The sequence below is a fragment of the Moschus berezovskii genome, chromosome 11 (genome assembly GCF_049115385.1).
Source record: "Moschus berezovskii isolate FMDL1 chromosome 11, NW_MosBer_1.0, whole genome shotgun sequence".
NCBI classification, from domain to species: Eukaryota; Metazoa; Chordata; class Mammalia; order Artiodactyla; family Moschidae; genus Moschus; species Moschus berezovskii.
The window spans coordinates 57,053,000-57,080,174 of NC_142470.1; the positions used below are offsets into that span (position 1 = coordinate 57,053,000).

At 42.0% G+C, this 27,175-nt stretch overlaps 1 protein-coding gene and 1 long non-coding RNA gene across 2 annotated transcripts in view; one reads left to right on the top strand and one right to left on the bottom strand.

The window, feature by feature from the left end:
• Positions 1–606: 606 nt before the first annotated feature.
• Positions 607–3,710, bottom strand: LOC129539473 (uncharacterized). The gene is made up of 3 exons (XR_008682457.2): positions 3,475–3,710; positions 904–1,457; positions 607–713 (listed from the first exon to the last, which is right to left on the bottom strand). It is a non-coding gene; the product is annotated as an uncharacterized LOC129539473 (long non-coding RNA).
• A 19,705-nt stretch (positions 3,711–23,415) lies between these two features.
• The window catches only part of DNAH6 (dynein axonemal heavy chain 6), a 301,941-nt gene continuing 298,181 nt past the window's right edge, over positions 23,416–27,175 (top strand). The window contains exon 1 of the mRNA XM_055400589.2: positions 23,416–23,640. Coding sequence (XP_055256564.2) covers positions 23,416–23,640 — 225 coding nt within the window. The remainder of the gene's footprint in view (positions 23,641–27,175) is intronic.

Consider the following 27,175-nt stretch of genomic DNA (forward strand, 5'->3'; position numbering starts at 1 on the left):
AGCACATTTTATTTAACTCCAGGCTTTTCTTGAATTTTATTTTATTCTGATAATCCAAAAACTGGGGAAGTTAAACCCCTCTCTCATTCAAAACCAATACACTCATAAGAGAAAAGAAAAATGATATTTCCTTGGTCACCTGTTTAGATCAAGCATTATCACCCACATCCCTTAACACCAAAGTTCAGCAACTGAGTCAGAGCAACCGCTGGAGCCAATGGGAACCTCCATGTCATTGGCTCAGTGATGCTTCTGCAGGGTCTAAGCAGCCAGAACCTCCCAAGGGAAGCATCTCAGGAATTTGTGTTTTCAAAAAGCTTTCCAGCTGATCCTCAGGTAGCCCCAGCATTTGCTTATCCTCTGAATGCCCTTTACATACATGCCAGTCCTGCCAGCAGGTTTTGAGAATAACCGAAGGTTGCAGACAGTGTTTCACAGTATTTAACAGCTGGGAAACTATTAGAAATGAGCTCAGTCATGTTGGGTTGGTCTCTCTGTCTTGATCTGCTCCCTTCACCTTGCCCCCAGGTTGAGAACATACAATCACCCAGCACTATCATGCAGAGATGAGAAACAAGACAACAAAATTTTTATTTTTATTAAGAATTATAGATTTACAGGAAATGTAATGACGATTCAGGAGGTGGAGGATGCCTTGTTATATTGGATAATGGTGAAAGTTCTGCTTCTCATTTGGCCACCTGTGACACCACCTAGGAGAAAAAGAAGCGTGCTTCATTACTGCTGGGTGGGCGTTGATGTTTAGCATCCCACATGGCCTCCACTGATACCCTTGTGAGAGGATTTTCTTATTAACGAGTAGAGAGGACAGTGCCAGCTCCCCATAGGTCTTCTGGGGGGAATGAGACATCTTGAGCAAGGATGGAAGTTGTGGTTACCCACCTGACCATGGTTGACAGGGGTCGGGGTAGGATCATGTTTTTCCCATGATGTTTGGATGGAGAAGGGTGGTGTCTTAGTCCACTCAGTTCAGTTCAGTTCAGTTTGGTCACTCAGTCGTGTCCGACTCTCTGCGACCCCATGAATCACAGCACGCCAGGCCTCCCTGTCCATCACCAACTCCCGGAGTTCCCTCAAACTCATGTCCACAGAGTCGGTGATGCCATCCAGTCCACTCAGGCTGCTACCAAAGAATACTACAGACTGGGTGGCTCATAAAGAAGAGAAATGTATTTTTTTGCAGTTCTAGAGGCTGGGAGAAGGAAATAGCAGCCCACTCCAGTGTTATTGCCTGGAGAATCCCAGGGACGGGGGAGCCTGGTGGGCTGCCCATCTGTGGGGTTGCACAGAGTCGGACACAACTGAAGCAACTTAGCAGCAGCAGCAGAGGCTGGGAAGTCCAAGATCAAGGCACTGGCAGTTTCAGTATTTGATGTGCGTCCAGACTTCTGGTTCACAGACTGAGGTGTCTTCATGTTCAAAAACCTTCAATCACCCTAGGATAAATGCTTGTGAGATACTAAGTTTAAAAAAAAAATTGATTAAGACTTCCCTGGTGATGCAGTGAATATGAATCCCCCAGCCCTTTCAAAAGAGCAATGAAGACCCAGCGCAGCCAAAAATAATAAATAAATAAATAAATTGATTAATTAATTTAAAAATAAAAAAGAGGTTAAAACTGTGACTTTACACAATAATATTAACTTTGTGAGACATGGTGGAAAGCATTTTATCTTCAGTTCAGTTCAGTCACTCAGTCGTGTCCGACTCTTTGTGACCCTGTGAACTGCAGCACGCCAGGCCCTCCCTATCCATCACCAACTGCCAGAGTCTACTCACACCCATGTGCATTGAGTTGGTGATGCATCCAACCATCTCATCCTCTGTCATACCCTTCTTCTCCTGTCCTCAATCTTTCCCAGCATCAGGGTCTTTTCAAATGAGTCAGCTCTTCGTATCAGGTGGCCAAAGTATTGGAGTTTCAGCTTCAACATCAGTCCTTTCAATGAACACCCAGGACTGATCTCCTTTAGAATGGACTGGTTGGATCTCCTTGCAGTCCAAGGGATTCTCAAGAGTCTTCTCCAACACCACAGTTCAAAAGCATCAAATCTTCGGTGCTCAGCTTTATTTATAGTCCAATTCTCACATCCATACATGACTAACTGGAAAAACCATAGCCTTGACTAGATGGACCTTTGTTGGCAAAGCAATGTCTCTGATTTTTAAAATGCTGTCTACATTGGTCTTAACTTTTCTTCCAAGGAGTAAGCGTCTTTTAATTTCATGGCTGCAATCACCATCTGAAGCGATCTTGGAGCCCAGAAAAATAAAATCAACCACTATTTTCACTGTTTCCCCATCTTTTTGCCATGAAGTGATGGGACTCGATGCCATGATCTTAGTTTTCTCAATGTTGAGTTTTAAGCCAACCTTTTCACTCTCCTCTTTCACTTTCATCAAGAGGCTCTTTAGTTCTTCTTCACTTTCTGCCATAAGGGTAGTGTCATCTGCATATCTGAGGTTATTGATATTTCTCCCGGCAATCTTGATTCCAGCTTGTGCTTCCTCCAACCCAGCGTTCCTCATGATGTACTCTGCATGTAAGTTAAATAAGCATGGTGACAATATACAGCCTTGATGTACTCCTTTTCCTATTTGGAACCAGTCTGTTGTTCCATGTCCAGTTGTAACTGTTCCTTCCTGACCTGCATACAGGTTTGTCAAGAGGCAGGTCAGGTGGTCTGGTATTCCCACCTCTTTCAGAATTTTCCACAGTTTATTGTGATCCACACAGTCAAAGGCTTTGGCATAGTCAATGAAGCAGCCATAGATGTTTTTCTGGAACTCTCTTGCTTTCTCCATGATCCAGCGGATGTTGGCAATTTGATCTCTGGTTCCTCTGCCTTTTCTAAAACCAGCTTGAACATCTGGAAGTTCATTTTATCTTAATGGCTACTAATACTTAGGCCTTCCAGGTAAACTACTAGTGGTAAACTACCCACCTGCCAATGCAGGAGACATAAGAGACGCTAATTTGATCCCTGGGTGGGGAAGATCCTCTGGCAGAGGACATGGAAACCCACTCCAGTAATTTTGCCTGGATAATCCCATGAACAGAGGAGCCTGGTAAGTTACAGTCCATAGGGTCACAAAGAGTCGGACACAGTTTAACACACACTCATTAATACTTATTCCTGAAGTCTTCTGGGACTTCTTCCTAAACTTCTTTTCTGCCTCATTTCCCATTAGAGATATTAGCTTTTTCTGCATACAAACTTTACACTACTCTTTCTCAAATATAGCTTAACATTTCCCACAATTCTGTATCTTTGCTTTAATTATAAAATATAAGGATTCAATGCCTTGTGGGGCCCCCAGTGGGAAATAAGACTTAAATGGGTCCAAAATAAATTCAAAGTTCCGAGAACGTATAAAATATTATTAAGTCACCTCCCCTCCCAACCCCATCATCAACTCCTGAGGCTGCTGCCCCTTTCCAGCTTCACTCACCCCTCAGCCTGCAGACTGCCTGCCAATTGGTGCCTTCCTCCACCTCAGCCTGTGTGTTTGTAGTTGCTCAGTCATGTCCGATTCTTTGTGACCCCATTGACTGTAGCCCACCAGGCTCCTCTGTCCATGGGATTCTCCAGGCAAGAATACTGGAGTGGGGTCTGAGCCACCAGGGAAGCCCTCAAGCTGCCAGCTATTGATTCTGACCTGTTGCCACCCGGATGCAACTTGGGGAGGAACTGACAGCAAATGCACACTGTGATTGCCCAAGGCCTTAATCTGCTTTTCCACTTGGGGCTGGAAAAAGTTAGGAAAGGGAGGTGCCTGGAGTTTGATAAGAAGCTAAGTTATCTTGCCTGCTGGTTAATAGCTAACTGGTTAAGAGCTAACTTTATTGCCCAGGTTTGCATGGCTATTGGCCTTTCCCATGGCAAGAAAAGGGGAGCTTGCTTTCACTGCAAAGGCAAGAGAAGAACAAAATCTGGAACAAACAAAGATGCCCAAGGAAACCTGATCTTTAAGGCTATTGGCCGTGTTCCCTGCACTCAGTTAAGAAGGAATTTAAAGATTAGAACCAATAGATCACGTGTTAACAAATATTGATTCAGGATTGCCTGTGTGTCTGGACCAGCCCAAAGTGCTGAGCAAAGGAAGCTTCCTGATACTGAGAGGCCTTCAACTGAGGTGCCAGAGAACAGCTAGTCCCCAAGTCTGGCTTTTGACATCACCCACTTATTTGTGCATGTATGTGTTCAATCATGCCTGACATTTTGCAAGTCCATGAACTGTTGCCCACCATGATTCTCTGTCCATGGAATTTTCCAGGCAAGAATACAGAGTCAGTTGCCATTTCCTTCTCCAGGAGATCTTCCTGACCCAGGGTTCGAACCCATGACTCTTGCATCTCCTGCACTGGCAGGAAGATTCTTTAGCACCAGCGCCACCTGGGAAGCCCCAACATAAGAAAGATTTATTGCTAAATTCCAAGCACTTGCAGATTGTCAGCAATGATAAAGAAGCTAACTATGAATTAGGAGCCTTCAGAGCCTATCCTTGGCAAATTCCTGCTGTACTGCATGCTAAGTCACTTCAGTCATGTCTGTCTCTTTCCTATCCCATGGACAGGGTTCTCTGTCCATGGGATTCTCCAGGCAAGAATACTGGAGTGGGTTGCCATTTCCTTCTTCAGGGGATCTTCCTGACCCAGGGATCGGACCTGCATCTCTTATGCCTCCTGCATTGGCAGGCGGGTTCTTTACCACTAGCTAGACTTTGACAAACATGATTTGGACCCAGCGGAAGAAGCAGTCAGAGTGCAAGGACTAGTCCACTTTCCCAGATCACAGGAGAACTAAGTCAGCACTGCCAGCCTCTTGCTGAGTTGCTGACAACACTCTTTGGACCTGGTTTCAATCCCTGTCTATGAGGAAAGCTCCAGAGAAAGGAAAGTACATCTCTGGGGACAAACACCCCACTCTAGGACATCATGACCCTGTGGGATATTTGTATGGGTTGAAGCTGTCTTTTTAAAGGGTTCTGTCTCTTGTCTTCTAAATTAATTGACACACTGCTTTCAAACTGTGGTACTGGGGAAGACTCTTCAGAGTCTCATGGACAGCAAGGAGATCCAACTAGTCAATCCTAAAGGAAATCAACCCTAAATATTCTTTGGAAGGACTGATGTTGAAGCTTCTTCCAATACCTTGGCCACCTGATGGAAGAGCTGACTCATTGAAAAAGACCTTGATGCTTGGAAATATGGAGGGCAGGAGGAGAAGGGGATGACAGAAGAAGAGATGGTTGGGTGCATCATAGACATCAATGGACATGAGTTTGAACAAACTCTGGGAGACAGTGAAGGACAGGGAAGACTGGTATGCTGTAGTCCACGGGGTCAAAAAGAGTCGGACTTGACTGAGTTACTGGACAACAGCAATAATTAAGACTCCAGCCTACCTTTATCCTCAGATTTGCAAGTATAAATTAGGTACTCTATTCTTAGATATGAAAGGAGAAGTATCCTAAGAAAATAATTCAGGTGACTATGACTAGTTATTTAAGCAGTTCTTTAAAAGCTTAGTCTGCCTTCCCAATTAATTATAAGACAGAAGCTATGTTTTACATTTATAGCTTGACTCTTTGTAAAAATAATTTTTATATTGAAGTATAGTTGATTTACAATGCTGTGTTAGTTTCAGGTGGATAGCAAAGTGATTCAGTTATATATATATATATATATATATATATATCTCCATTCTTTTTAAGAATCTTTTCCTATATAGGTTATTACAGAATATCGAGTAGAGTTCTCTGTGCTATACAGTAGGTCCTTGTTGATTATCTATTTTATATATAGGTAGATAGTGTTGTAGATAGTGTTAGTCACTCAGTCATATCTGACATTGCAACCCTAGGGACTGTAGCTCACCAGACTCCTCTGTCCATGAAATTCTCCAGGAAAGAATATTGGAGTGGGTAGCCATTCCCTTCTCCAGGGGAATCTTCCCCACTCAGGGTGGAGCCTGCATCTCCCGCATTGCAGGCAGATTCTTTACCATGTGAGCTGGCAGGGAAGCCCATATTTTATATATGGTAGTGTGTACATTATACAGTTGACTCTTTAAGTGATCAGAAATCTAAAACCAAGGTGTTGGCACAGCTGCATCACTCTTGGAGGCTCTAGAAGACAATCCTTTTCTTTTCCAACTTCTGGCTGCCATCCCCATTCCTTGACTTATGGCCCCTTCCCTCATCTTCAAAGTGCATCTCTCCAAACTCTGCTTCCTTTCTCTCACTTCTTTTTTCCTTTGATTCTCTTGCCTCCCTCCTGTAAAGACCCTTAAGTTTACATTGGGTTCATCTGGATCAGTTCAGTTCAGTTCAGTTCAGTCGCTCAGTCGTGTCCGACTCTCCGCGACCCCATGAATCACAGCACGCCAGGCCTCCCTGTCCATCACCAACTCCCGGAGTACACTCAAACTCATGTCCACAGAGTCGGTGATGCCATCCAGCCATCTCATTCTCCGTCGTCCCCTTCTCCTCCCGCCCCCAATCTTTCCCAGCATCAGAGTCTTTTCCAGTGAGTCAACTCGTCGCATGAGGTGGCCAAAGTATTGCAGTTTCAACTTTAGCATCAGTCCCTCCAATGAACATCCAGGATTGATCTCCTTTAGAATGGACTGGTTGGATCTCCTTGCAGTATAAGGGACTCTCAAGAGTCTTCTCCAACACCACAGTTCAAAAGCATCAATTCTTCGGCGATCAGCCTTCTTCACAGTCCAACTCTCACATCCATACATGACCACGGGAAAAACCATTGCCTTGACTAGACGGACCTTGGTTGGCAAAGTAATGTCTCTGCTTTTTAATATACTATCAAGGTTGGTCATAACTTTCCTTCCAAGGAGCAAGCGTCTTTTAATTTCATGGCTGCAATCAGCATCTGCAGTGATTTTGGAGCCCAAAAATACAAAGTCTGACACTGTTTCCACTGTTTTTCCATCTATTTCCCAAGAAGTGATGGGACCAGAGGCCATGATCTTTGTTTTCTGAATGTTGAGCTTCAAGCCAACCTTTTCACTCTCCTCTTTCACTTTCATCAAGAGGCTTTTGAGTTCCTCTTCACTTTCTGCCATAAGGGTGGTGTCATCTGCATATCTGAGGTTATTGATATTTCTCCCAGCAATCTTGATTCCAGCTTGTGCTTCTTCCAGCCCAGCATTCCTCATGATATACTCTGCAAATCCAGGATAATTTCTCCCATCTCAAGATCTTTAATCACATTTGTGAAATTCATCTAGGCAGGTAAAATCTGCCAAATTGCTTTTCAGATTTACCCTTCTGAAGTCCCACCCACCATATGTGAGAGTTTCAGTTTCAGCAGTATTTTTAACACTGTAACCCACTTACTTTGGTTCCTGTGGTAGGCATGCCTCCCCACACGGCATCACTTTGCTTGTCCTTCTGTGTCAATACCGCCTCATGGGGGAGGGCACATATGTCTAGCCCTAGGTAATGAATCATGACGGTACCAAGTCATTTGCAACAATCATGTTGCAAGTGACTTCTCAGTCTTGTTTTCAGCTGGATGTAAACTTTGGACCCTGTTCCAGCCAAAGACATGTAGATAGCGAAATTGTTAGTCACTTAGTCATGTCCAACTCTTTTGTGACCCCACAGACTGTAGCTGGCCAGGCTCCTCTATCCGTGGAATTCTCCAGGCAAGAATATTAGAGTGGATTGCCTTTCTCTTCTCCAGGGGATCTTCCCAACCCAGGGCTGAACTCAGGTCTCCTGCATTGCAGACAGATTCTTTACCATCTAAGCCACTAGGGAAGCCCAAAGGGGAAACCTAATCTGATGCAGAGACTTCTGGAAAAGCTTTTGCTCTTCTTCTGTAAAGGGGCAAACACATCCTCTGACTGTATCCCCTTGTTCCTCTCTTGTATGTGCACATGAGGCTGGGACTGCAATAACCCTGTTGCCATCATGGTGAAGAGGCTGAGAATCATGGGAACACATGGCAGTAATAACTCCCAACAAGCCTGTTCAATTAAGTCACTGTTAATTGGGTGTTTGGCTACTTGCTATTGAACACAATTATTATGGATACCACATTTTACTTTCACTACTATGAGGAAGACTAGCAGAGTTAATGCACAGTTTCCTTTTTTCTCTTCATTTTTGCTTTATGGTCCAGATATCTTTATTTCAGTCATTTACCTAGATTTTATTTGGGGGAGGACATCATCGTGAGAAATAATGAAAAGTTAGTGCATGTTGGGTTTGCTAAAAGCATCCAAGTGGCACAGAAATCTCATGTATTTTTACCTTCATGAGTTAGGCAATCTTTATTTTAAACAGGGGCAAAAGTTGATTTGGAAACTTTCTGGATATAGAGTATGGATTAAAAAGGCAGATGTGTAGAATGGGCAATGCCATTCATGAGGCATACCAGGACCAGTTGGTTTCAAATGACAAAAAAAATCTGTTCAAACTTATGCCTTTTTGGAAAAGTCTTGGAATTTATTGACTCATACAACCAAACTTTGGAAAAAGAAAGACAGCTTTAGAGATAATGATCTTGGCATGAAAAGCCATGGGGCGCTAGGCTGAGTTCATTTCCCATTAGTGTATCTCTGTGTGGCCAACTGTGGCCTTCCCTTTACAGAGGAGAACAGGGCCTCCAGGAGCTCCAGACACATCCCAACAGCACATGGCTAGAGAGGAAGAGAAGGTTCTCCCTCCAGGTGTATCTTTTGAGATCCAAGAGAAAGACTCTGACATCCCAACTTGAATCAGGTACTTTACTCTCCTGATGTTTATCCTGTTGAGATGTTCTAGCTCTGTCTTTTGTGTGAGACTTTCCCTGAGTTGTCTAATAATTCTTAGTTGTCTGCTTATTTCTCAAAGAGGATCTAAAACCACAACTGGAACCTCCACGCGCCCATTTGGAGCTTGTTCAATGACCACCCCTACAAGGCTGATCTGACTGGACCACTAAGATGTAGAACTTCCATTCCCCATATGTTCAGATTGTTCCCCTTGGGCTGGTAAAATTCCCCAAAGAAGATTCTCCCAGTCTCCTGAATGGAAGGGTCTAACTGCTAATATTTTGAGACTAGGGTGACATCCTGGTTTGCTCAGGACTGTATTGGTTTTGAAACTCCAAGTCTCCATCCTGGAAACACCTGCAGTCCCAGGAAATTGAGATGGTTGGACACCCTAGGCCATTATTCTGGGAATTAAGTGGGGAAAGAGGGTTGGGTGATCTCATCATTTGGTATGCACATATTCAGGTCGTCTTCAGTATGGTGTGCACGCGTGCATGCTAAGTCGCGTCAGTCGTGTCTGACTCTCTGTGTCCCCCTGGATGCTGACCCACCCTCAAATGTGCATATCATCTATCAGTCTAGAGGCTATTTTACTCACTCCAGAGTATAAGTTTCCGGTCTTCTGCTGGGTTTGGGGAGGGTGGACCAGATTTGAAGACCTGACCACTTCCTTGTCAATCAGCCGACATCCTTATTTAAAGGCCCTATTTCCAGAGATATCTGATACCACTGATTTCAGAGGCTTTGGGGATTCTGTTGTGTCCATCAGGTTGGACGTTATCTTTCCCCACAACTGCTTAGACTATCATTTTTGTGTTTGTTTAACCACTTACCACTCATATTTCTGCTTTCTAGAATCCAAATTTTTACACCTATTGTCTCTTCTCCCATTCTCCTAGTTTCTCTGAGTTAATAATTTTAAAAAATCCTTTGTACAGTTGGATGGAGGGATGGAAGTAGTTGGATATATTCAAAATGCCACATTTGCCCAAGAGTCTATACAAATAATCTTTTCAAACACTTTTTAGTCAAATATCTCAGTGCCTTGGGCAGTGTAAGTTTCAGAATTTCCTGCTATTGTCCACTTCATATCACTCACTGTCTTCTTACCATTTGCAAACACAATTACTAGACTCTGGTATTAGCTTACCTATTTCCAACTTGTCTAAAGATCAAAAATGATGAAATAAGCTATAAAATGTCTACAGAGACAAAAAATTGACAGCAATGAGACATTTCCCAGGAGATTTAATCTAACTGAAGTTGGAATTATAGTTTATCCTGACTTGGTGAGTCCTTTTTTATATTTTTATTTATGACATTATGTTTATTTACTATAGCAGGAGTCAGCAAACATTTTCTTTAAAGGACCAGATAGTAAATATTTGTGGGTCGGATAGTCTCTGTCACAACTATATGACTCTGCTGTTATAGTGCAAAAATAGCTATAGTAAATATGTAAATATGATGACAGAGGACAAGGTGGTTAGATGGCATAACTGACTCAATGGACATGAGTTTGAGCAAGCTCCAGGAGATGGTAAAGGACAGAGAAGCCTGGCATGCTGCAGCAGTCCACGGGATCGCAAAGAGGCAGATGTGACTGAGCGACTGAACAACAAATATGTAAATAAATGATCATGGCTGTATTCCAGTAAAACTTTGTGTACAAAAACAGGCAACAGTCTGGATTTGACTCATGGGGTGGTACTTGCTAACCCCTGCTCTATGCTCTTAAGATTCTGACGCCATTTCCAACATGTGGCAGGAGGAGGGGTGGTTCTTATGCCAACACAAAATTCTTAGACACCAGCTAAGTCTCCACAATCCAACTCAGTTCTGACAAAGATTTACCTGGAGACAGTTTGGACACCACAGGTTAAGGGCTCAGTCCCACAAACCAGCCCCCTCTCTGCCACTTTGCACACTAGTGGGTGCATGCTAAGTTGCTTCAGTCGTGTCTGACTCTTTGTAACCCTAAGGATTGTACACCGCAGGCTCCTCTGTCCATAGGATTCCCCAGGCAAAAATACTGGAGTGGGTTGCCATGCCCTCCTCCAGGGGATCTTCCCAAGAATCAAACCCATATCTCCTGTGTCTCCTGCAGTGCAAATGCTGAGCCACTGGGGAAGCCCAGATTGGAGGTTCCTATGGTCTCTCTGAGCTCAAGGGACCATCAGTGGTCACATGTGAATGACCTGAGGCTCTCTGGGACCATCAGCATTGATTTGTTTACTGAATCCATGTTCTTTATAATGTAGCATTTGACAAAGATCCTAATATCTATTTTCAGGAAGAAAAAGGAGGCTTTAGTAAAATTTCCTGAGAAACCAAAGTCATTTTCCTACTATTCTTGTCATGTCACACCTCATCTACATTCTCACTTTCACTTCTGGGAGCCATTTTTAGGGTAGAATTACTAGGAGTTCTGCAAAAATATTAATACCATACTAAAGAAACTGGAAGGTTGAAAGGGAGGGTTTCAAAGAAGGAAGATTAAAGGCAAGACATTTCTGCTCTCAAATAATTTTATTTTTTAATCTAAGTGTGTCACTGCTTTCATTCTACATTTGAGAGATTTGTAATCTTGTAAGGTGTTTGTCTATTTTATTTACTTATTTTTGGCTGCGCTGGGTCTTCGTTGCTGCATGTGGGCTTTCTCTAGTGAGTGGCTACTCTTAAGTTACGGTGCGCAGGTTTCTCATTGCAGAGGCTTCTCTTGTTTCAGAGCAAGGACTCTAGGGCTCAAGAGCTTCAATAGTTGTGACTCTCAGGCTCAATAGTTGTGGCACACGGGTTTAGTTGTCTGTAAGCATGTGGAATCTTCCCGGACCAGAGATAGAATCTGTGTCCCCTGCATTGGCAAGTATATTCTTAACGACTAGACCACCAGGGAAGTCCTTCAAATATTTTAAAATAGATCGTGGGGGCAATTTGCAGAACTGACCAGAAAGTTATTTTGACATTTACCAAAAGAAAAGAATCTTTCAGACAACTAGAACTGTTCAGTAGTGGAACAGAAGTCACACATTTTCTGTAGCTAGAAGCAATCAGAGATGAAAAGCCCACCTTTTAAACACCACTCCTGCCTTGTGTATCCAGTGGACCTACTGGATAACCATTCTGATCTCTTTAACAGAATTTAATTTGATATGTAGTGAGTCACCTGAGAATTATTAAAATACAGACTGACGCAGGAGACCTGGGGCAGGACCTGAGATCCCACAGTGTAACAAGCTCCTGGGGTGGGGGTGCCAATGCTGCTGGCTCATGGAGCATGCCTTGGACAGTAAGGACTTATGGCTGAGGCCCTTGGACTTGGTTGGACATTGGAATCACATGGGGAAGAGGTCATTGGATAAAACCCTGATGTTTGGGTCTCTCACTCTCACGAGTTTAATTAGCATGGCATCTGGCCTGGGCATCAGGGTGTTTCAAAACTCTCCTAGTCAGTCTCAACACACATAATGTTTTTGGCCTTTCAGAAACATTCAACACTGGCTCAGAGATCACTTATGTAAAAATCTTTAATTGGAATATAATTATCTGGGCTTGGGCAGGTCTTCTCATTCATGAATAATTAACATTGCTTCAACATTTTGGAGGAAAAATTTGTAGTTATTATTATTAGATCTCATAATGTCTGGGACATTAGATCGTAGAATGCCCCAAGTCCCTTCCAAATCTAAGATGAGAAGCTATTTTTGTTGTTGCTGTTACTGGTTAGTGGCTAAGTCGTGTCTGACTCTTTGCAGCCCCATGGACCCTAGCTCACTAGGCTTCTCTGCCCTTGGGATTGTCCAGGCAAGAATATTGCAATGGGTTGCCATTTCCTACTCCAGGGGATCTTCGGGAGATCTCCCAGAAATCGAACTCCTACAGGTGGGTTCTTTACCCCTGAGCCACGTGGAAGTTCAAACTCTGTGCTTCAAATCCACCTTTGGCAGTACATCCATTTGACCACAGGGTGGTGACAGAGCAACAGAATATGATACCATCACCGCCACCACCCCTATCAACACTTAGGGTGGGCAGAGTTCCCAACTCTGAGCTGCCATTGATCACAGACTCCTTTGAAAGTCAAACAGCTGGGAAAAAAACACGATTACAATTTTTTGTAGGTATTTTTTAAATTAGTTTTGATTGGAATATATTGCAACACAATGTGTCAGTTTCTACTGTGCAGCAAAGTGAATCACCTAAACAAACACTTATCTCCCCTCTCTTGATTTCCTTCCTGTTCAGGTCACCACAGTGCATTAAGTAGAGTTCCCTGTGCTATAGAGTTGGTTCATATTAGTTATCTATTTTATACACAGTATCAATCACGTCAATCCCAATCTCTCAATTCCTCTCACCCATGAACACAATTTTAAGCAGTTTTAGGCCCTGAAACTAAACTGTGAACAGTCAAGATTAAAGATGGGTTATCCCACCACCACCATATAAATTATAAGGAACCTGACCACCCCCATGTCCATTCTTATCTGCAGCTGAGCTTAATTCCTGATGCACTGAGAAAAAGAGGAAATCTGGCCCAAATCTACCAGTCCATCTAATCTACTTCCACCTTCCTTCCCTCCACATGGAAGAAAGTGTGTCTTATTTACACTGAAAGCTAAATCCTCCACCAGTCTCCCTGCTCCATTCACCCTGGCCTCCACCAAATTCATGGTCCCTCTATTTTATGCTCTCATGCGTTTTCTTTGTTAACTTAAAAATAACTCACTTTTCCAGACAAGAATACTGGAGTGGGTAACCATTCCCTTCTCCAGGGGATCTTCCCAACCCAGGGATCAAACCTGGGTCTCCCATCTGAGCCACCGTCTGCTTTTTTATATACAAAAGCAGTATACAGCTTTTATTTTTAAATATACAGAAAAGCAAAGAGTATAAACTACCCACAAATCTCATAAACTGCTATATTTTTCTTCCATATAGTCTGCTGAGTTTACATACATTTCTGCTTGTAAAAATATAATCATGTTATGCAAACTGTTTTATGACCTATTTAATGTAACATTTCACCTACAGATGTGATTCCTAGCCAGAGATGTTCATTTAATTTACATATAGAGATTTTTTAAGCTTATATTTGCCTAAACACCAATATCAAAGATTTCTATTTACCATGTCTGGCATGAGCCTGGAAATCTGTATGTTTAGAAAGGCCTCAAATGATTTTTGGGCTCCTGGTGGCTCAGATGGGAGACCAGGGTTCAATCCCTGGGTAGGGAAGGTCTCCTGTAGAAGGGAATGGCTACCCACTCCAGTATTCTTGCCTGGAGAATCCCATGGAAAGAGAAGCCCCGAGGGCTACAGTCCATGGGGAGGCAAAGAGTCAGACACGACTCAGCGACTAACACTTTTACTTTCATACTTCCAAGTGATTTTGAAGTGTAATTCTAGGAATAATTGTTACTATTTTTAAAAGTTTGTACATACAATTATATTATTTCTTGGATAAATTTTACTAAAGTGTAACTTACACACAATTGGCTACACACACTTTACATATACAGTTTTTTTTATATATTTTTGCCATAACATTGGTATATGACATAAATCTCAAGTATATAACATTGTACACATTATTTCAACTTCTGTATACACTACAGTGTGCTCACCATCAAAAATTTAGTTTCCACCCATCATCATAGAGTTGACCCCCATTTTCTCCCCCACACCACCTGCAGTCCCCCTGGCAATCACACCTCTGCTGTCTGTAATACCTATGCTTTTGTTTTTGCTTGCTTTGGTTTGTTCATTTATTATTATTATTTTATATCCCATATATGAATGAGTGAAATAATATGGTCTTTCTTTTACTGTCTTATTTCACTTAGCATAATACCCTCAAGATCCATACTTATTGTCTCAAATGGCAAGATTTTATTTTTTATGGCTGAGTAGTATTCCATTGCATATACATACCACATCTTTATCCATTCATTATTCACGGACTGTTAGGTTGTTTCCATATTTTGGCTATTGTAAATAATGCTGTGATGAACATAGGGGTGAATATATTTTTTCTAATATATTAGAAAATATGTATTATTTGCATAAATAGCCAGAAGTGGAATAGCTGGACCACACAGTAGTTGTATTTTCAATTTTTTGAGGAATCTCTATTTTGCTAATAGTTTGCTATTCTATGGTGATTGCACCAATTTACATTTCCATCAACAGTACTCTATTGTTACGATTCTCTTATTCTTGTGAGTTCAGCAATACAGTTAAAATAATGTGCCTTGGAGTTTATCCAAATACACAGGAGTTTTGCTTCAGGAATTTTTAAGAATATAGTCTACCATACCTCCAGTAGCAGAATTCCATGACTAATATTTTGGAACTTTAACTTAAATTTCATGAATCTGAATGTGTATCTTAGCTCTACCACTTACCACTTTCAGAGTGATCTTGGGTAAATCAACCTCTTTAAGCATCAATTTCCTTTTTGGTGGAGTAGGTACAATAATACCTCTAAAACAATATGAGCTGTTGCAATGAACAGTATAATAGCAGAAAACATTTCACAAAGGTCCAACATATAAAACTTAACTTAGTGCTCAATACACTTTAACCATTTTCACTTAATATTAGTGCTTTCATAATCTATTCTTGTAAATCTTTTGTAGCCTAGCTCTTTAGCTATGATATGGGAATTTCAGCATAAATGAAAGCATAAATGATAAATATATAGCATAGTACCTGGCACATAAGAAGCACTCAATAAATAGGAACAATCATGGCTATTGCAGAAACTACGAAACAATTAACATGCAATAAACAAAGCTCCTGTTTGTGTTGATACATTAAGCATTCAATAGGACTCAACAGCAATCCACTCCAGTATTCTTGTCGGGAAAATCCCATAGACAGAGGAGCCCGGCGGCTATGGTCCATGGGATGGCAAAGAGTCGACACGACTGAAGCGACTGGGTATGTATGTATTTGATAATGAAGACGACATCTTGCCACATTAAAAAAAAGTTAGTTGTGAGAGATTTGATGAGTAGTGTTCAATATAGCAATACCTTCATAAAATTCTATGTGTCCATGTCTCCTATCATCACCATTCTTGGCTCTAGGAATGAAATTCTTAGCTTCATAAGCTAACATTAGAATACAGACACATTCTTCTACTAACAAAGGGATTCTTGACCTGAGGAGCAGTAGATTTTTGTCTGCCACTGCATAAACTTTGAAAGGAACAGATAAAAATATTCATTGCACATCCAAAATGAAATCTATTTTGGGAAGTGTGTCTCACATTCAGTTCAGTTCAGTTCAGTTCAGTCGCTCAGTCGTGTCCGACTCTCCGCGACCCCATGAATCACAGCACGCCAGGCCTCCCTGTCCATCACCAACTCCCGGAGTTCACTCAAACTCATGTCCATCGAGTCGGTGATGCCATCCAGCCATCTCATTCTCCGTCGTCCCCTTCTCCTCCCGCCCCCAACCTTTCCCAACATCAGAGTCTTTTCCAGTGAGTCAACTCGTCGCATGAGGTGGCCAAAGTATTGCAGTTTCAGCTTTAGCATCAGTCCCTCCAATGAACATCCAGGATTGATCTCCTCTAGAATGGACTGGTTGGATCTCCTTGCAGTATAAGGGACTCTCAACAGTCTTCTCCAACACCACAGTTCAAAAGCATCGATTCTTCGGCGATCAGCCTTCTTCACAGTCCAACTCTCACATCAATACATGACCACGGGAAAAACCATTGCCTTGACTAGACGGACCTTGGTTGGCAAAGTAATGTCTCTGCTTTTTAATATACTATCAAGGTTGCTCATAACTTTCCTTCCAAGGAGCAAGCGTCTTTTAATTTCATGGCTGCAATCAGCATCTGCAGTGATTTTGGAGCCCAAAAAAACAAAGTCTGACACTGTTTCCACTGTTTTTCCATCTATTTCCCATGAAGTGACGGGACCAGATGCCATGATCTTTGTTTTCTGAATGTTGAGCTTCAAGCCAACCTTTTCACTCTCCTCTTTCACTTTCATCAAGAGGCTTTTGAGTTCCTCTTCACTTTCTGCCATAAGGGTAGTGTCATCTGCATATCTGAGGTTATTGATATTTCTCCCGGCAATCTTGATTCCAGCTTGTGCTTCTTCCAGCCCAGCGTTCCTCATGATGTACTCTGCATATAAGTTAAATAAGCAAGGTGACAATATACAACCTTGACGTACACCTTTTCCTATTTGGAACCAGTCTGTTGTTCCATGTCCAGTTCTAACAGTTGCTTCCTGACCTGCATACAGGTTTCTCAAGAGGCAGGTCAGGTGGTCTGGAATTCCCATCTCTTTCAGAATGTTCCACAGTTTATTGTGATCGACACAGTCAAAGGCTTTGGCATAGTCAATAAAGCAGAAATAGATGTTTTTCTGAAATTCTCTTGCTTTCTCCATGATCCAGCGGATGTTGGCAATTTGATCTCTGGTGCCTCTGCCTTTTCTAAAACCTGCTTGAACATCTGGGAGTTCACGGTTTATATACTGCTGAAGCCTGGCTTGGAGAATTTTGAGCATGACTTTACTAGCGTGTGAGATGAGTGCAATTGTGCGGTAGTTTGAGCATTCTTTGGTATTTGGAACCAGTCTGTTGTTCCATGTCCAGTTCTAACTGTTGCTTCTTGACCTGCATACAGGTTTCTCAAGAGGCAGATCAGGTGGTCTGGTATTACACACAGGTAATCAATCAGAGCAAATAAAATACAAACTAGTAATGAAAAAAATTCAAAACCAACTTTTTTCATTACTAGTTTGTATTTTATTTGCTCTGATTGATTACCTGTGTGTAATACCAGACCACCTGATCTGCCTCTTGAGAAACCTGTATGCAGGTCAAGAAGCAACAGTTAGAACTGGACATGGAACAACAGACTGGTTCCAAATAGGAAAAGGAGTACGTCAAGGCTGTATATTGTCACCATGCTTATTTAACTTATATGCAGAGTACATCATGAGAAATGCCGGGCTGGATGAAGCACAAGCTGGAATCAAGATTGCCGGGAGAAATATCAATAACCTCAGATATGCAGATAACACTACCCTTATTGCAGAAAGGGAAGAACTAAAGAGCCTCTTGATGAAAGTGAAAGAGGAGAGTGAAAAAGTTGGTTTAAACCTCAACATTCAGAAAACTAAGATCATGGCATCCGGTCCCATCACTTTATGGCAAATAGATGGGGAAACAGTGGAAACAGTGATTGACTTTATTTTTCTGGGCTCCAAGATCACTGCAGATGGTGATTGCAGCCATGAAATTAAAAGACGCTTACTCTTTGGAAGAAATTTTATGACCAAGCTAGATAGCATATTAAAAAGCAGAAGCATTACTTTATCAACAAAGGTCCATCTAGTCAAGGCTATGGTTTTTCCAGTGGTCATGTATGGATGTGAGAGTTGTACTATAAAGAAAGTTGAGTGCCGAAGAATTGATGTTTTTGAACTGTGGTGTTGGAGAAGACTCTTGAGAGTCCTTTGGACTGCAAGGAGATCCAACCAGTCCATTCTAAAGGAGATCAGTCCTGGGTGTTCTTTGCATGGGGCATCCGTGGGGTTGCTTCCATATAGCATTACCAGCAGTCATTTAGAGACTTGTTGTTTGTTGTGTGTTTAGTCTCTTAGTCCTGTCCAACTCTTTTGCAACTGCATGAACTAGAATCCGTCTGGTTCCTCTGTCTATTGGCTTTCCCAGGCAAGAATACTGCCGCAAGTTACAATTTCCTCCTCCAGGGGCTCTTCCCCATCAAGGGATCAAACCCTCCACTTTGAATCTTCTCCATTGGCAAGCAGATTCTTTACCACTGAACCACCTTAATCAGTTCAGTTCAGTTCAGTTGCTCAGTCGTGTCCAACTCTCTGCGACCCCATGAATCACAGCACTCCAGGCCTCCCTGTCCAGCACCAACTCCTGGAGTTCACTCAAATTCATGTCCATCGAGTCGGTGATGCCATCCAGCCATCTCATTCTCTGTCGTCCCCGTCTCCTCCAGCCCCCAATCCCTCCCAGCATCAGAATCTTTTCCAGTGAGTCAACTCATCGCATGAGGTGGCCAAAGTATTGGACTTTCAGCTTTAGCATCAGTCCTTCCAATGAACACCCAGGATTGATCTCCTTTAGAATGGACTGGTTGGATCTCCTTGCAGTCCAAGGAACTCTCAAGAGTCTTCTCTAGCACCACAGTTCAAAAGCATCAATTCTTCGGCGATCAGCTTTCTTCACAGTCCAACTCTCACATCCATACATGACCACGGGAAAAACCATAGCCTTGACTAGATGGACCTTGGTTGGCAAAGTAATGTCTCTGCTTTTTAATATGCTATCTAGGTTGGTCATAACTTTCCTTCCAAGGAGTAAGCGTCTTTTAATTTCCTGGTTGCAATCAGCATCTGCAGTGATTTCGGAGGCCAAAAAAATTAAGTGTGACACTGTTCCCACTGTTTTCCCATCTATTTCCCATGAAGTGATGGGACCAGATGCCATGATCTTCGTTTTCTGAATGTTGAGCTTCAAGCCAAACTTTTCACTCACCTTAATAGGTGGGTCTAAAAGTCATAGGGGCTTCCTAGGTGCTGCTGCTGCTAAGTCACTTCAGTCGTGTCCGACTCTGTGTGACCCCATAGCCGGAAGTCCACCAGGCTTCCCTGTCCCTGGGATTCTCCAGGCAAGAACACTGGAGTGGGTTGCCATTTCCTTCTCCAATGTGTGAAAGTGAAAAGTGAAAGTGAAGTCGCTCAGTCGTGTCCGACCCTTAGCGACCCCATGGACTGCAGCCTACCAGGCTCCTCCATCCATTGGATTTTCTAGGCAAGAGTACTGGAGTGGCTTGCCATTGCCTTCTCCATCCTAGGTGCTAGTGGTAGAAAACCCGCCTGCTAATGTAGGAGAGATGTAAGAGATACAGGTTCAATCCCTGGGTCGGGAGGATCCCCTGGAGGAGCACACGGCAACCCACTCCAGTATTCTTGCCTGGAGAATCCCATGGACAGAGGAGCCTGGCTGGCTACAGTTCAGAGTCTCAAAGAGTCAGGCACGACTGTAACGACAGCACGCACGCAAATACCATGCAAGATCCAGGGTCTGTTTTGGTGAATATAGTGCAGAGACCAAATAATATGGGCTTGCTATGCCTGCCACTAAAGACACTAAATTACCTTTCAGGTAGAAAAGAACATAAGTAGAAAGGACAGGGTGGAGCTTGAGGGGAAGAGCCCGCATTCCGAATGTTTTAGGACACTCTTCGGGGGAGGTCAATGGGTGGGGCAGAGATGCAGGATGGTCGCTCTCTTGGAGAGCAGGGCCTGAACTGTCTACAAAAGCACTTGATTCTTCTAACCAGACAAAGCTGGATTAAAGCGAATGTCAGGCAGTCTCAAGCCTCTTGAAGAGGAACAGAAAACACTACTGGAGGAGGGAGGGGTAGTGAGCGTGAGCTGATGACAGCGAAGGAACAAACAGACGTAACCACCTCCCTTGGCTGCACCGCCTTCCAGGCTAGCCCTCAGGGGCCAGCAGGTTGGCTCTCCACCAAACAGCGACGAAGAAAATATTCCGAGACAGTCATTGGCTCGACTGCCCAGCACAGTCCTGGACTAAGAATCTGAGCAGCAGTTGGCTGAGGGGTTGCCAGTGGCGACAGATCGTGCACAGGCGCAGTAAGCATCAGTGACTTACTAGGCAACTTAGCCTGGGGCTGCTAGGCAACGGGAAACAGTCTAGGCTTAAGAGAAAACTTTCTACTCCCAGATCTGTCTTTGCTCTGACTCAAGAGACCCTCTGAGGCGTCTGCTTCTCTAGTCTGACTTGGTGAGTCCTGAGGAATTGAGCTGTGGGGCTGAACTCCGACTTCTAGGCAAGAGACTCAGCATGACCTTTGGCATATAGAAGGAAAGGCTCAGAGAGGCAGAGAAAGTCACATTTTAATGATACTTACTACCTACCTACCAGTTTAGAGAGCTAGAAACTGAGGAATAGAGATACCAAGAGACTTGTCCAAGATCTCTCACTGAGTGGTCAGATCTGGACCTGTTTCAATATGGTAGCCACTAGCCACATGAGGGGCCTCTTCTGAATTAAAATGTGTCCTGAAGGTGAAATAATTCGAAGACGTAGTAACAAAAAATAAAACTATCACATTAACAAGTTTTATACTGATTATATGTTGAAATGATAATATTTTAATTATGTTAAATAAAAAACATTAAAATTATTTTTAGACTCGCAGACTTAGAGAAGGAACCCTATATTTGCCAGGGGGAAGCATGGGGGAAAGGGGTAGTGAGGGAGAAGTTGGGGTGAAGACATGTACACACTGCTACATTTAACACGGTTAACAACCAAGGACCTACTGTATAATACAGGGAACTCTGATCAATGTTACGTGGCAGCCTGGATGGGAGAGGAGTTTGGGTAAGAATGAATACATGTATATGTATGGCTGAGTTCTTTCACTGTCCACCTGAAACTATCACAACATTGTTTGTTAATTGGCTGTACCCTAAAACAAAATAAAAAGTTAAAAATTTCTTTTTATGTTCCTTTTTGTTTCTAAATGTGGTTACTTAAATTTTTTAAATCACATAGGAGATTTGCATTGTATTTTGATTGGCCAGTGCTGATCTAAACTAAAATCTGGACCTGCTGACACCTGGTTTAAGACCTTGTGTGTGATAATACTGTTTTTAAGAAAAGTATTTCCATCCATGTGATGGGACTGGAGTGTGAGTGTTGGTGAAAGTACAAGACCATTACAAAAGGCTCATAGTTCTAGTATTCTGGGACCTTGCTACTCGAAGTTTATGAATTAGAATCTGCTTTTTCACAAGCTTCTCAAGTGATTCTCATCCTCATAAAATCCCCCAAAGCACTATTTTATGATTAAGCCATCAACTCTTTTTTTTTCTTTATTTGGTCTATCTATAAGTATCTAGGTTAGATATCTCAGATTGCCTATGTTAGAATTACCTTTCTTTTGAACACCACCACCACCCTCAGAAATATTTTGCACACTCAAGTGTGAGAAAGGATCTCAATATGATTTCATTTATATTCATCCTTCCAAAGCTGGACTAGTGGGCTTCCCAGCTGGCACCTAGTAGTAAAGAACCTGCCAGCTAATGCAGGAGAGATGTAAGAGATATGGGTTCGATCCTTGGGTCGGGAAGATCCCCTGGAGGAGGCCATGGGAACCCACTCCAGTATTCTTGCGTGGAGAATCCCATAGACAGAGGAGCCTGGAGGGCTACAGTCCATAGGGTTGCAAAGAGGTGGACATGACTGAAGCAACTGGGCTGGAAGAAGCACAAGCTGGAATCAAGATTGCTGGGAGAAATATCAATAACCTCAGATATGCAGATGACACTACCTTCCCTTATGGCAGAAAGTGAAGAGGAACTCAAAAGCCTCTTGATGAAAGTGAAAGAGGAGAGTGAAAAGGTTGGCTTGAAGCTCAACATTCAGAAAACAAAGATCATGGCATCTGGTCCCATCACTTCATGGGAAATAGATGGGAAAACAGTGGAAACAGTGTCACACTTTATTTTTGGGGGCTCCAAAATCACTGCAGATGCTGATTGCAGTCAGGAAATTAAAAGACGCTTACTCCTTGGAAGGAAAGTTATGACAACCTAGATAGCATATTAAAAAGCAGAGACATTACTTTGCCAACCAAGGTCTGTCTAGTCAAGGCTATGGTTTTTCCCGTGGTCATGTATGGATGTGAGAGTTGGACTGTGAAGAAAGCTGATCGCCGAAGAATTGATACTTTTGAACTGTGGTGCTGGAGAAGACTCTTGAGAGTCCCTTGGACTGCAAGGAGATCCAACCAGTCCATTCTAAAGGAGATCAATCCTGGGTGTTCATTGGAAGGACTGAGGCTAAAGCTGAAGCTCCAATACTTTGACCACCTCATGCGTCGAGTTGACTCACTGGAAAAGAGTCTGATGCTAGGAAGAATTGGGGGTTGGAGGAGACGGGGACGACAGAGAATGAGATGGCTGGATGGCATCACCGACTCGATGGACATGAGTTTGAGTGAACTCCGGGAGTTGGTGATGGACAGGGAGGCCTGGCGTGCTGTGATTCATGGGGTCGCAGAGAGTTGGACACGACTGAGCGACTGAACTGAACTGAACTGAAGCAACTTAGCATGCATGCAGGTATGTGGTTCCCAAATCAGAGGCAGCAACAGCATCACCTAAGAAGTTATTCAGTTCAATTCAGTCACTCAGTCGTGTCCAACTCTTTGCGACCCCATGAATCACAGCACGCCAGGCCTCCCTGTCCATCACCAACTCCCGGAGTTCACTCAAACTCATGTCCATCGAGTCGGTGATGCCATCCAGCCATTAGAAATGCAAATTCCTGGGTCCCACCCAAGCTGTGGATCTTCTAGAAGGCCAGGCATAGTTTTCGTTACTCCAATTCAAGTCCTTAGTTTGGGAAGAATGGGGTAACTTTGATAGGTTTTGTTTGGGGATAAGCAAATGCAGCCCTGCTTGGTTCTTAAAACACCTCTACTTAGCCCTACTTCCCCAATTCTTTCGCTTTACTTTTCATTTTTCTTTTCTTGACCCTGACCTCTCCAGGGAGGAAGATGGCTTTTCGTCTCTCAGAGAATGAGTTGGACCTGAAAAGTATTGGAGAGCTATCAGAAAACCCCATGCTTACAAGACTGAATAGTATAAGAACAAAGGGAAGACTGAGTTTTGTAACACCCACAGAAAATCAAGGTGAAAAACAATTCCTGACATTTGAACACACTACAAAAGCTCAGGAGAGGACAAGAAAACGACAGCAGCCTATAAAACTGGAGCCTTTGGTAAGGTTGAAAACCAGCATTTTAGCCACTTTTGGCTACAGAGGAAGTTGCAGAGTTGCTTTGGGGGATGGCAATAATTTCTAGACTCTTAATTAACAAAGAAAGAATGAAAACTTGAAAGTTAGGACTTGTTTATGAGCATGTAAACATAATTATTTATTTTAAAAAATGTTGAGTTCTAAAAGTACTGTTTGAGGTGGTGGGATGCTGTGATGAAAAAGTTCTCTAGCACATAAATCCTCTCCAGCATTATGTGCAATACGGATACTTAACCATGTAGGTTGTAAGGCTGTTTTAGGTACTTGGGTACCATTTCATACTAGAAACTACAGTAAGAGTTTTATATATATATAATTGTATAATTTTATTATATTCAGCAAATGCCTAGTGTCCTGAAAATTTTTGTGCATGTCTGAAAAATAATTTTAAGAATCCACATCTTTGTCAAAACTTAGGCTCTCACTTCTCTTATTTTTGCTAGACTGATGGGTGAAAATGACATCACATTGTTTTGGTTTGCATCTTATTAATGACGTTAACGAGTTATGTAAAAATATGTATTTTATGTAAAACATTATGTAAAATTTATGTAAAATTGTTTGAGAATGGAAAAAGGATAAATATCCAATTGTTGTTAATGACAGTTACCATAGAAAAGAGAGTCAGAGATTGGAGAATTCAAAGAAGGAAAAGTGTAAAAGAAGAGTGGCAGGCAGTATATATGTGGTGGACATGGAGTGTATTTTTGTTCATTCAGTGGCATGCACCTTACTTATTTCATGGATTCTGTTCATAACTATTTTCCACTTCAAAATTAAGTTGTTTGCTTTTTTTCTATCAGTTTTTGAGGTTTTTAAAAACATATGCATATATATGTATATGTTTAACTGTATATATATATATGTAATGGACATTAACCCTTATTCCATTGCTTCTTAAATTTAAGTATGAATTCATGCAGGAGGTAGACGTTCTTGAAGATCCATAGTGCTGATTTCATTATTTTTATTTTAATGTTGCTGCTGCTGCTAAGTCACTTCGTTCATGTGCGACTCTGTGTGACCCCGTAGACGGAAGCCCACCAAGCTCCCCCGTCCCTGGGATTCTCCAGGCAAGAACACTGAAGTGGGTTGCCATTTCCCAATGTGAAAAAAGATTAATCTAGGAAAAGAATCACTGCAGATGGTGACTGCAGCCATGAAATTAAAAGACACTTGCTCCTTGGAAGAAAACCTATGACCAATCTAGACAGCATATTAAAAAGCAGAGAAATTACTTTGCTGACAAAGATCCATCTAGTCAAAGCTATGATTTTTCCACTAGACGTGGGAGCTGGACTATAAAGAAAGCTGAGAACCAAAGAATTGATGCTTTTGAACTTTGGTATTGGAGAAGACTCTTGAGAGTCCCTTGGACTGCAAGGAGATCCAACCAGTCCATGCTAAAGTCAATCCTAAAGGAAATTAGTCCTGAATATTCATTGGAAGCACTGATGCTGAAGCTGAAACTCCAATACTTTGGCCACCTGATGTGAAGAACTGACTCATTTGAAAACACCCTGATGCTGGGAAAGATTAAAGGCAGGAGGAGAAGGGGACGACAGAGAATGAGATGGTTGGATGACATCACTGACTCTATGGACATGAATTTGAGCAAGCTCCAGGAGTTGGTGATGGACAGGGAAGCCTGGCATGCTGCAGTCCATGGGGTAGCAAAGAGTTGGACACGACTGAGTGACTGAATTGAACTGAAGGAATTAATTCAAATATTTAATAAGAAAATTAACAGCTTAAATACAAAGAAAACTATACAACCAATTGCAGTTCAGACTAACAAAAAAATACAAAGTAACAGATGCTCTTGTCCTTGAACTTCCAATTGCAAGGTGGGTAGGGTACTGCCTGTAGTTGCTCTCTTCTCCAGAGAGCAGTGTGCATGCACTATTTGTAGTGGGGAGTATCTGGGCCTCCCTACTATTTTTTCTCCATGAACTTTTTATGACTTTTTATATGACTTTCCCATAGACTTTTACACTTATTTCTCTATGATGGATTTACTTCACTTGGCAAAAGTGTACAATGAACCTTTGATGATTAAAGTAAGCTCCATTTGTTATCAATGTTATAAATTCATATATGTTGAATATTTCTTCGATACCTGCTATCGTCCAGTCTCTGAGTCATGCTCTGAGGAAACAGCAATGAACAAGGCAGACAAGATTCCAGTTGGCATTCTAATGATCCTAAGTAAATAAACTGAGCAATGTCATCTAATGATAGTTACTGTTAAGAAAATAATATCAGGAACCTAGTCAAGACAAACCGCAGGCTCCTTTAGATTGGGTGATGTCGCCTGAATGAAGGGATGTCATCTGATTGAGTCCCAGACTTTATCACCTGCCAGACTGAATGGACAAGCCTTCAGAGATGCCAGTCCCCAATTTTGGAACCCCAAAATTCATTTCTTCCCTGGAACAAATTCCACTTGATCATAGTGTATGCTCCTTTTAAGGTATTGCTGAATTCTATTTGCTAACATTTTATTGATTCCTGCATCTGTTTGTCAGGAGTATTGGCCTGTAGTTTTCTTTTCTTGGTATTATCCTTGTCCAGTTTTGGGGTTGATTTCCTTTAGGATTGATGTCCTTGCTGTACAAGGGACTCTCAAGAGTCTTCAGCACCACAATTCAAAAGCATCAATTCTTCAGTGCTCAGCCTTCTTTATGGTCCAGCGCTCACATCTGTACCTGACTACTACAAAATATAACAGAGAGATTAAAGATCTACATAAATGAAGAATGATGCTGTGTGGTTTAGAAGAAATATTTTTAAGATGTCGATTCTCCCCAATTGACCTATGAATTCAGCACAATTCCAATCATGGTCCATGTAAAATTTATTTTTTGGTAGAAATTGACAAGCTGATTCTAACGTTCATACAGAAATGCAAAAAACTTAGAACAAGCAAAACAACATTGAAAAAAAATTTTAATGGAACACTCTTGATTTCAATACTTATTATAAAACTATAATAATTAAGACATTATAGTATTGGTGTCAAGATAGGCAAATAGACTGATAGAATACATCATGCATAGGTTGGCATGCTTTATATTACTCCATATATCTTATTTGTTGCTTATTTTCCTTCATTTTTCTTTCTGTCTGCCATTCTGATTGGGTGATTCCCATTATTCTGTCTTCCAGATCACTTATTCACTCTTCTTTGTTATTTAGTCTGCTATTTATTGCTTCTAGATTCTTTTTTATCTCACCAATTGAGCTGTCTAATTTTGATTGGTTCTTCTCTATACTTTCTAGTTCCCTGTTACAATGATCTGCATCTCCATCAATCATCTTTCTCAATTCCTTCAGCATTTTTATTATCTTCTTTTTGAACTTGGGGTCTAATAGTGTGGTGAAGTCTGTTTCATTATTTGTTCTTTCATGAAATTTCTCTTGTTCTTTTAACTGAGAATGGGTCCTCTGCTTTTTCATTTCACTTAAACTTTCTCTGTGAATTTAGGAGAAGCAGT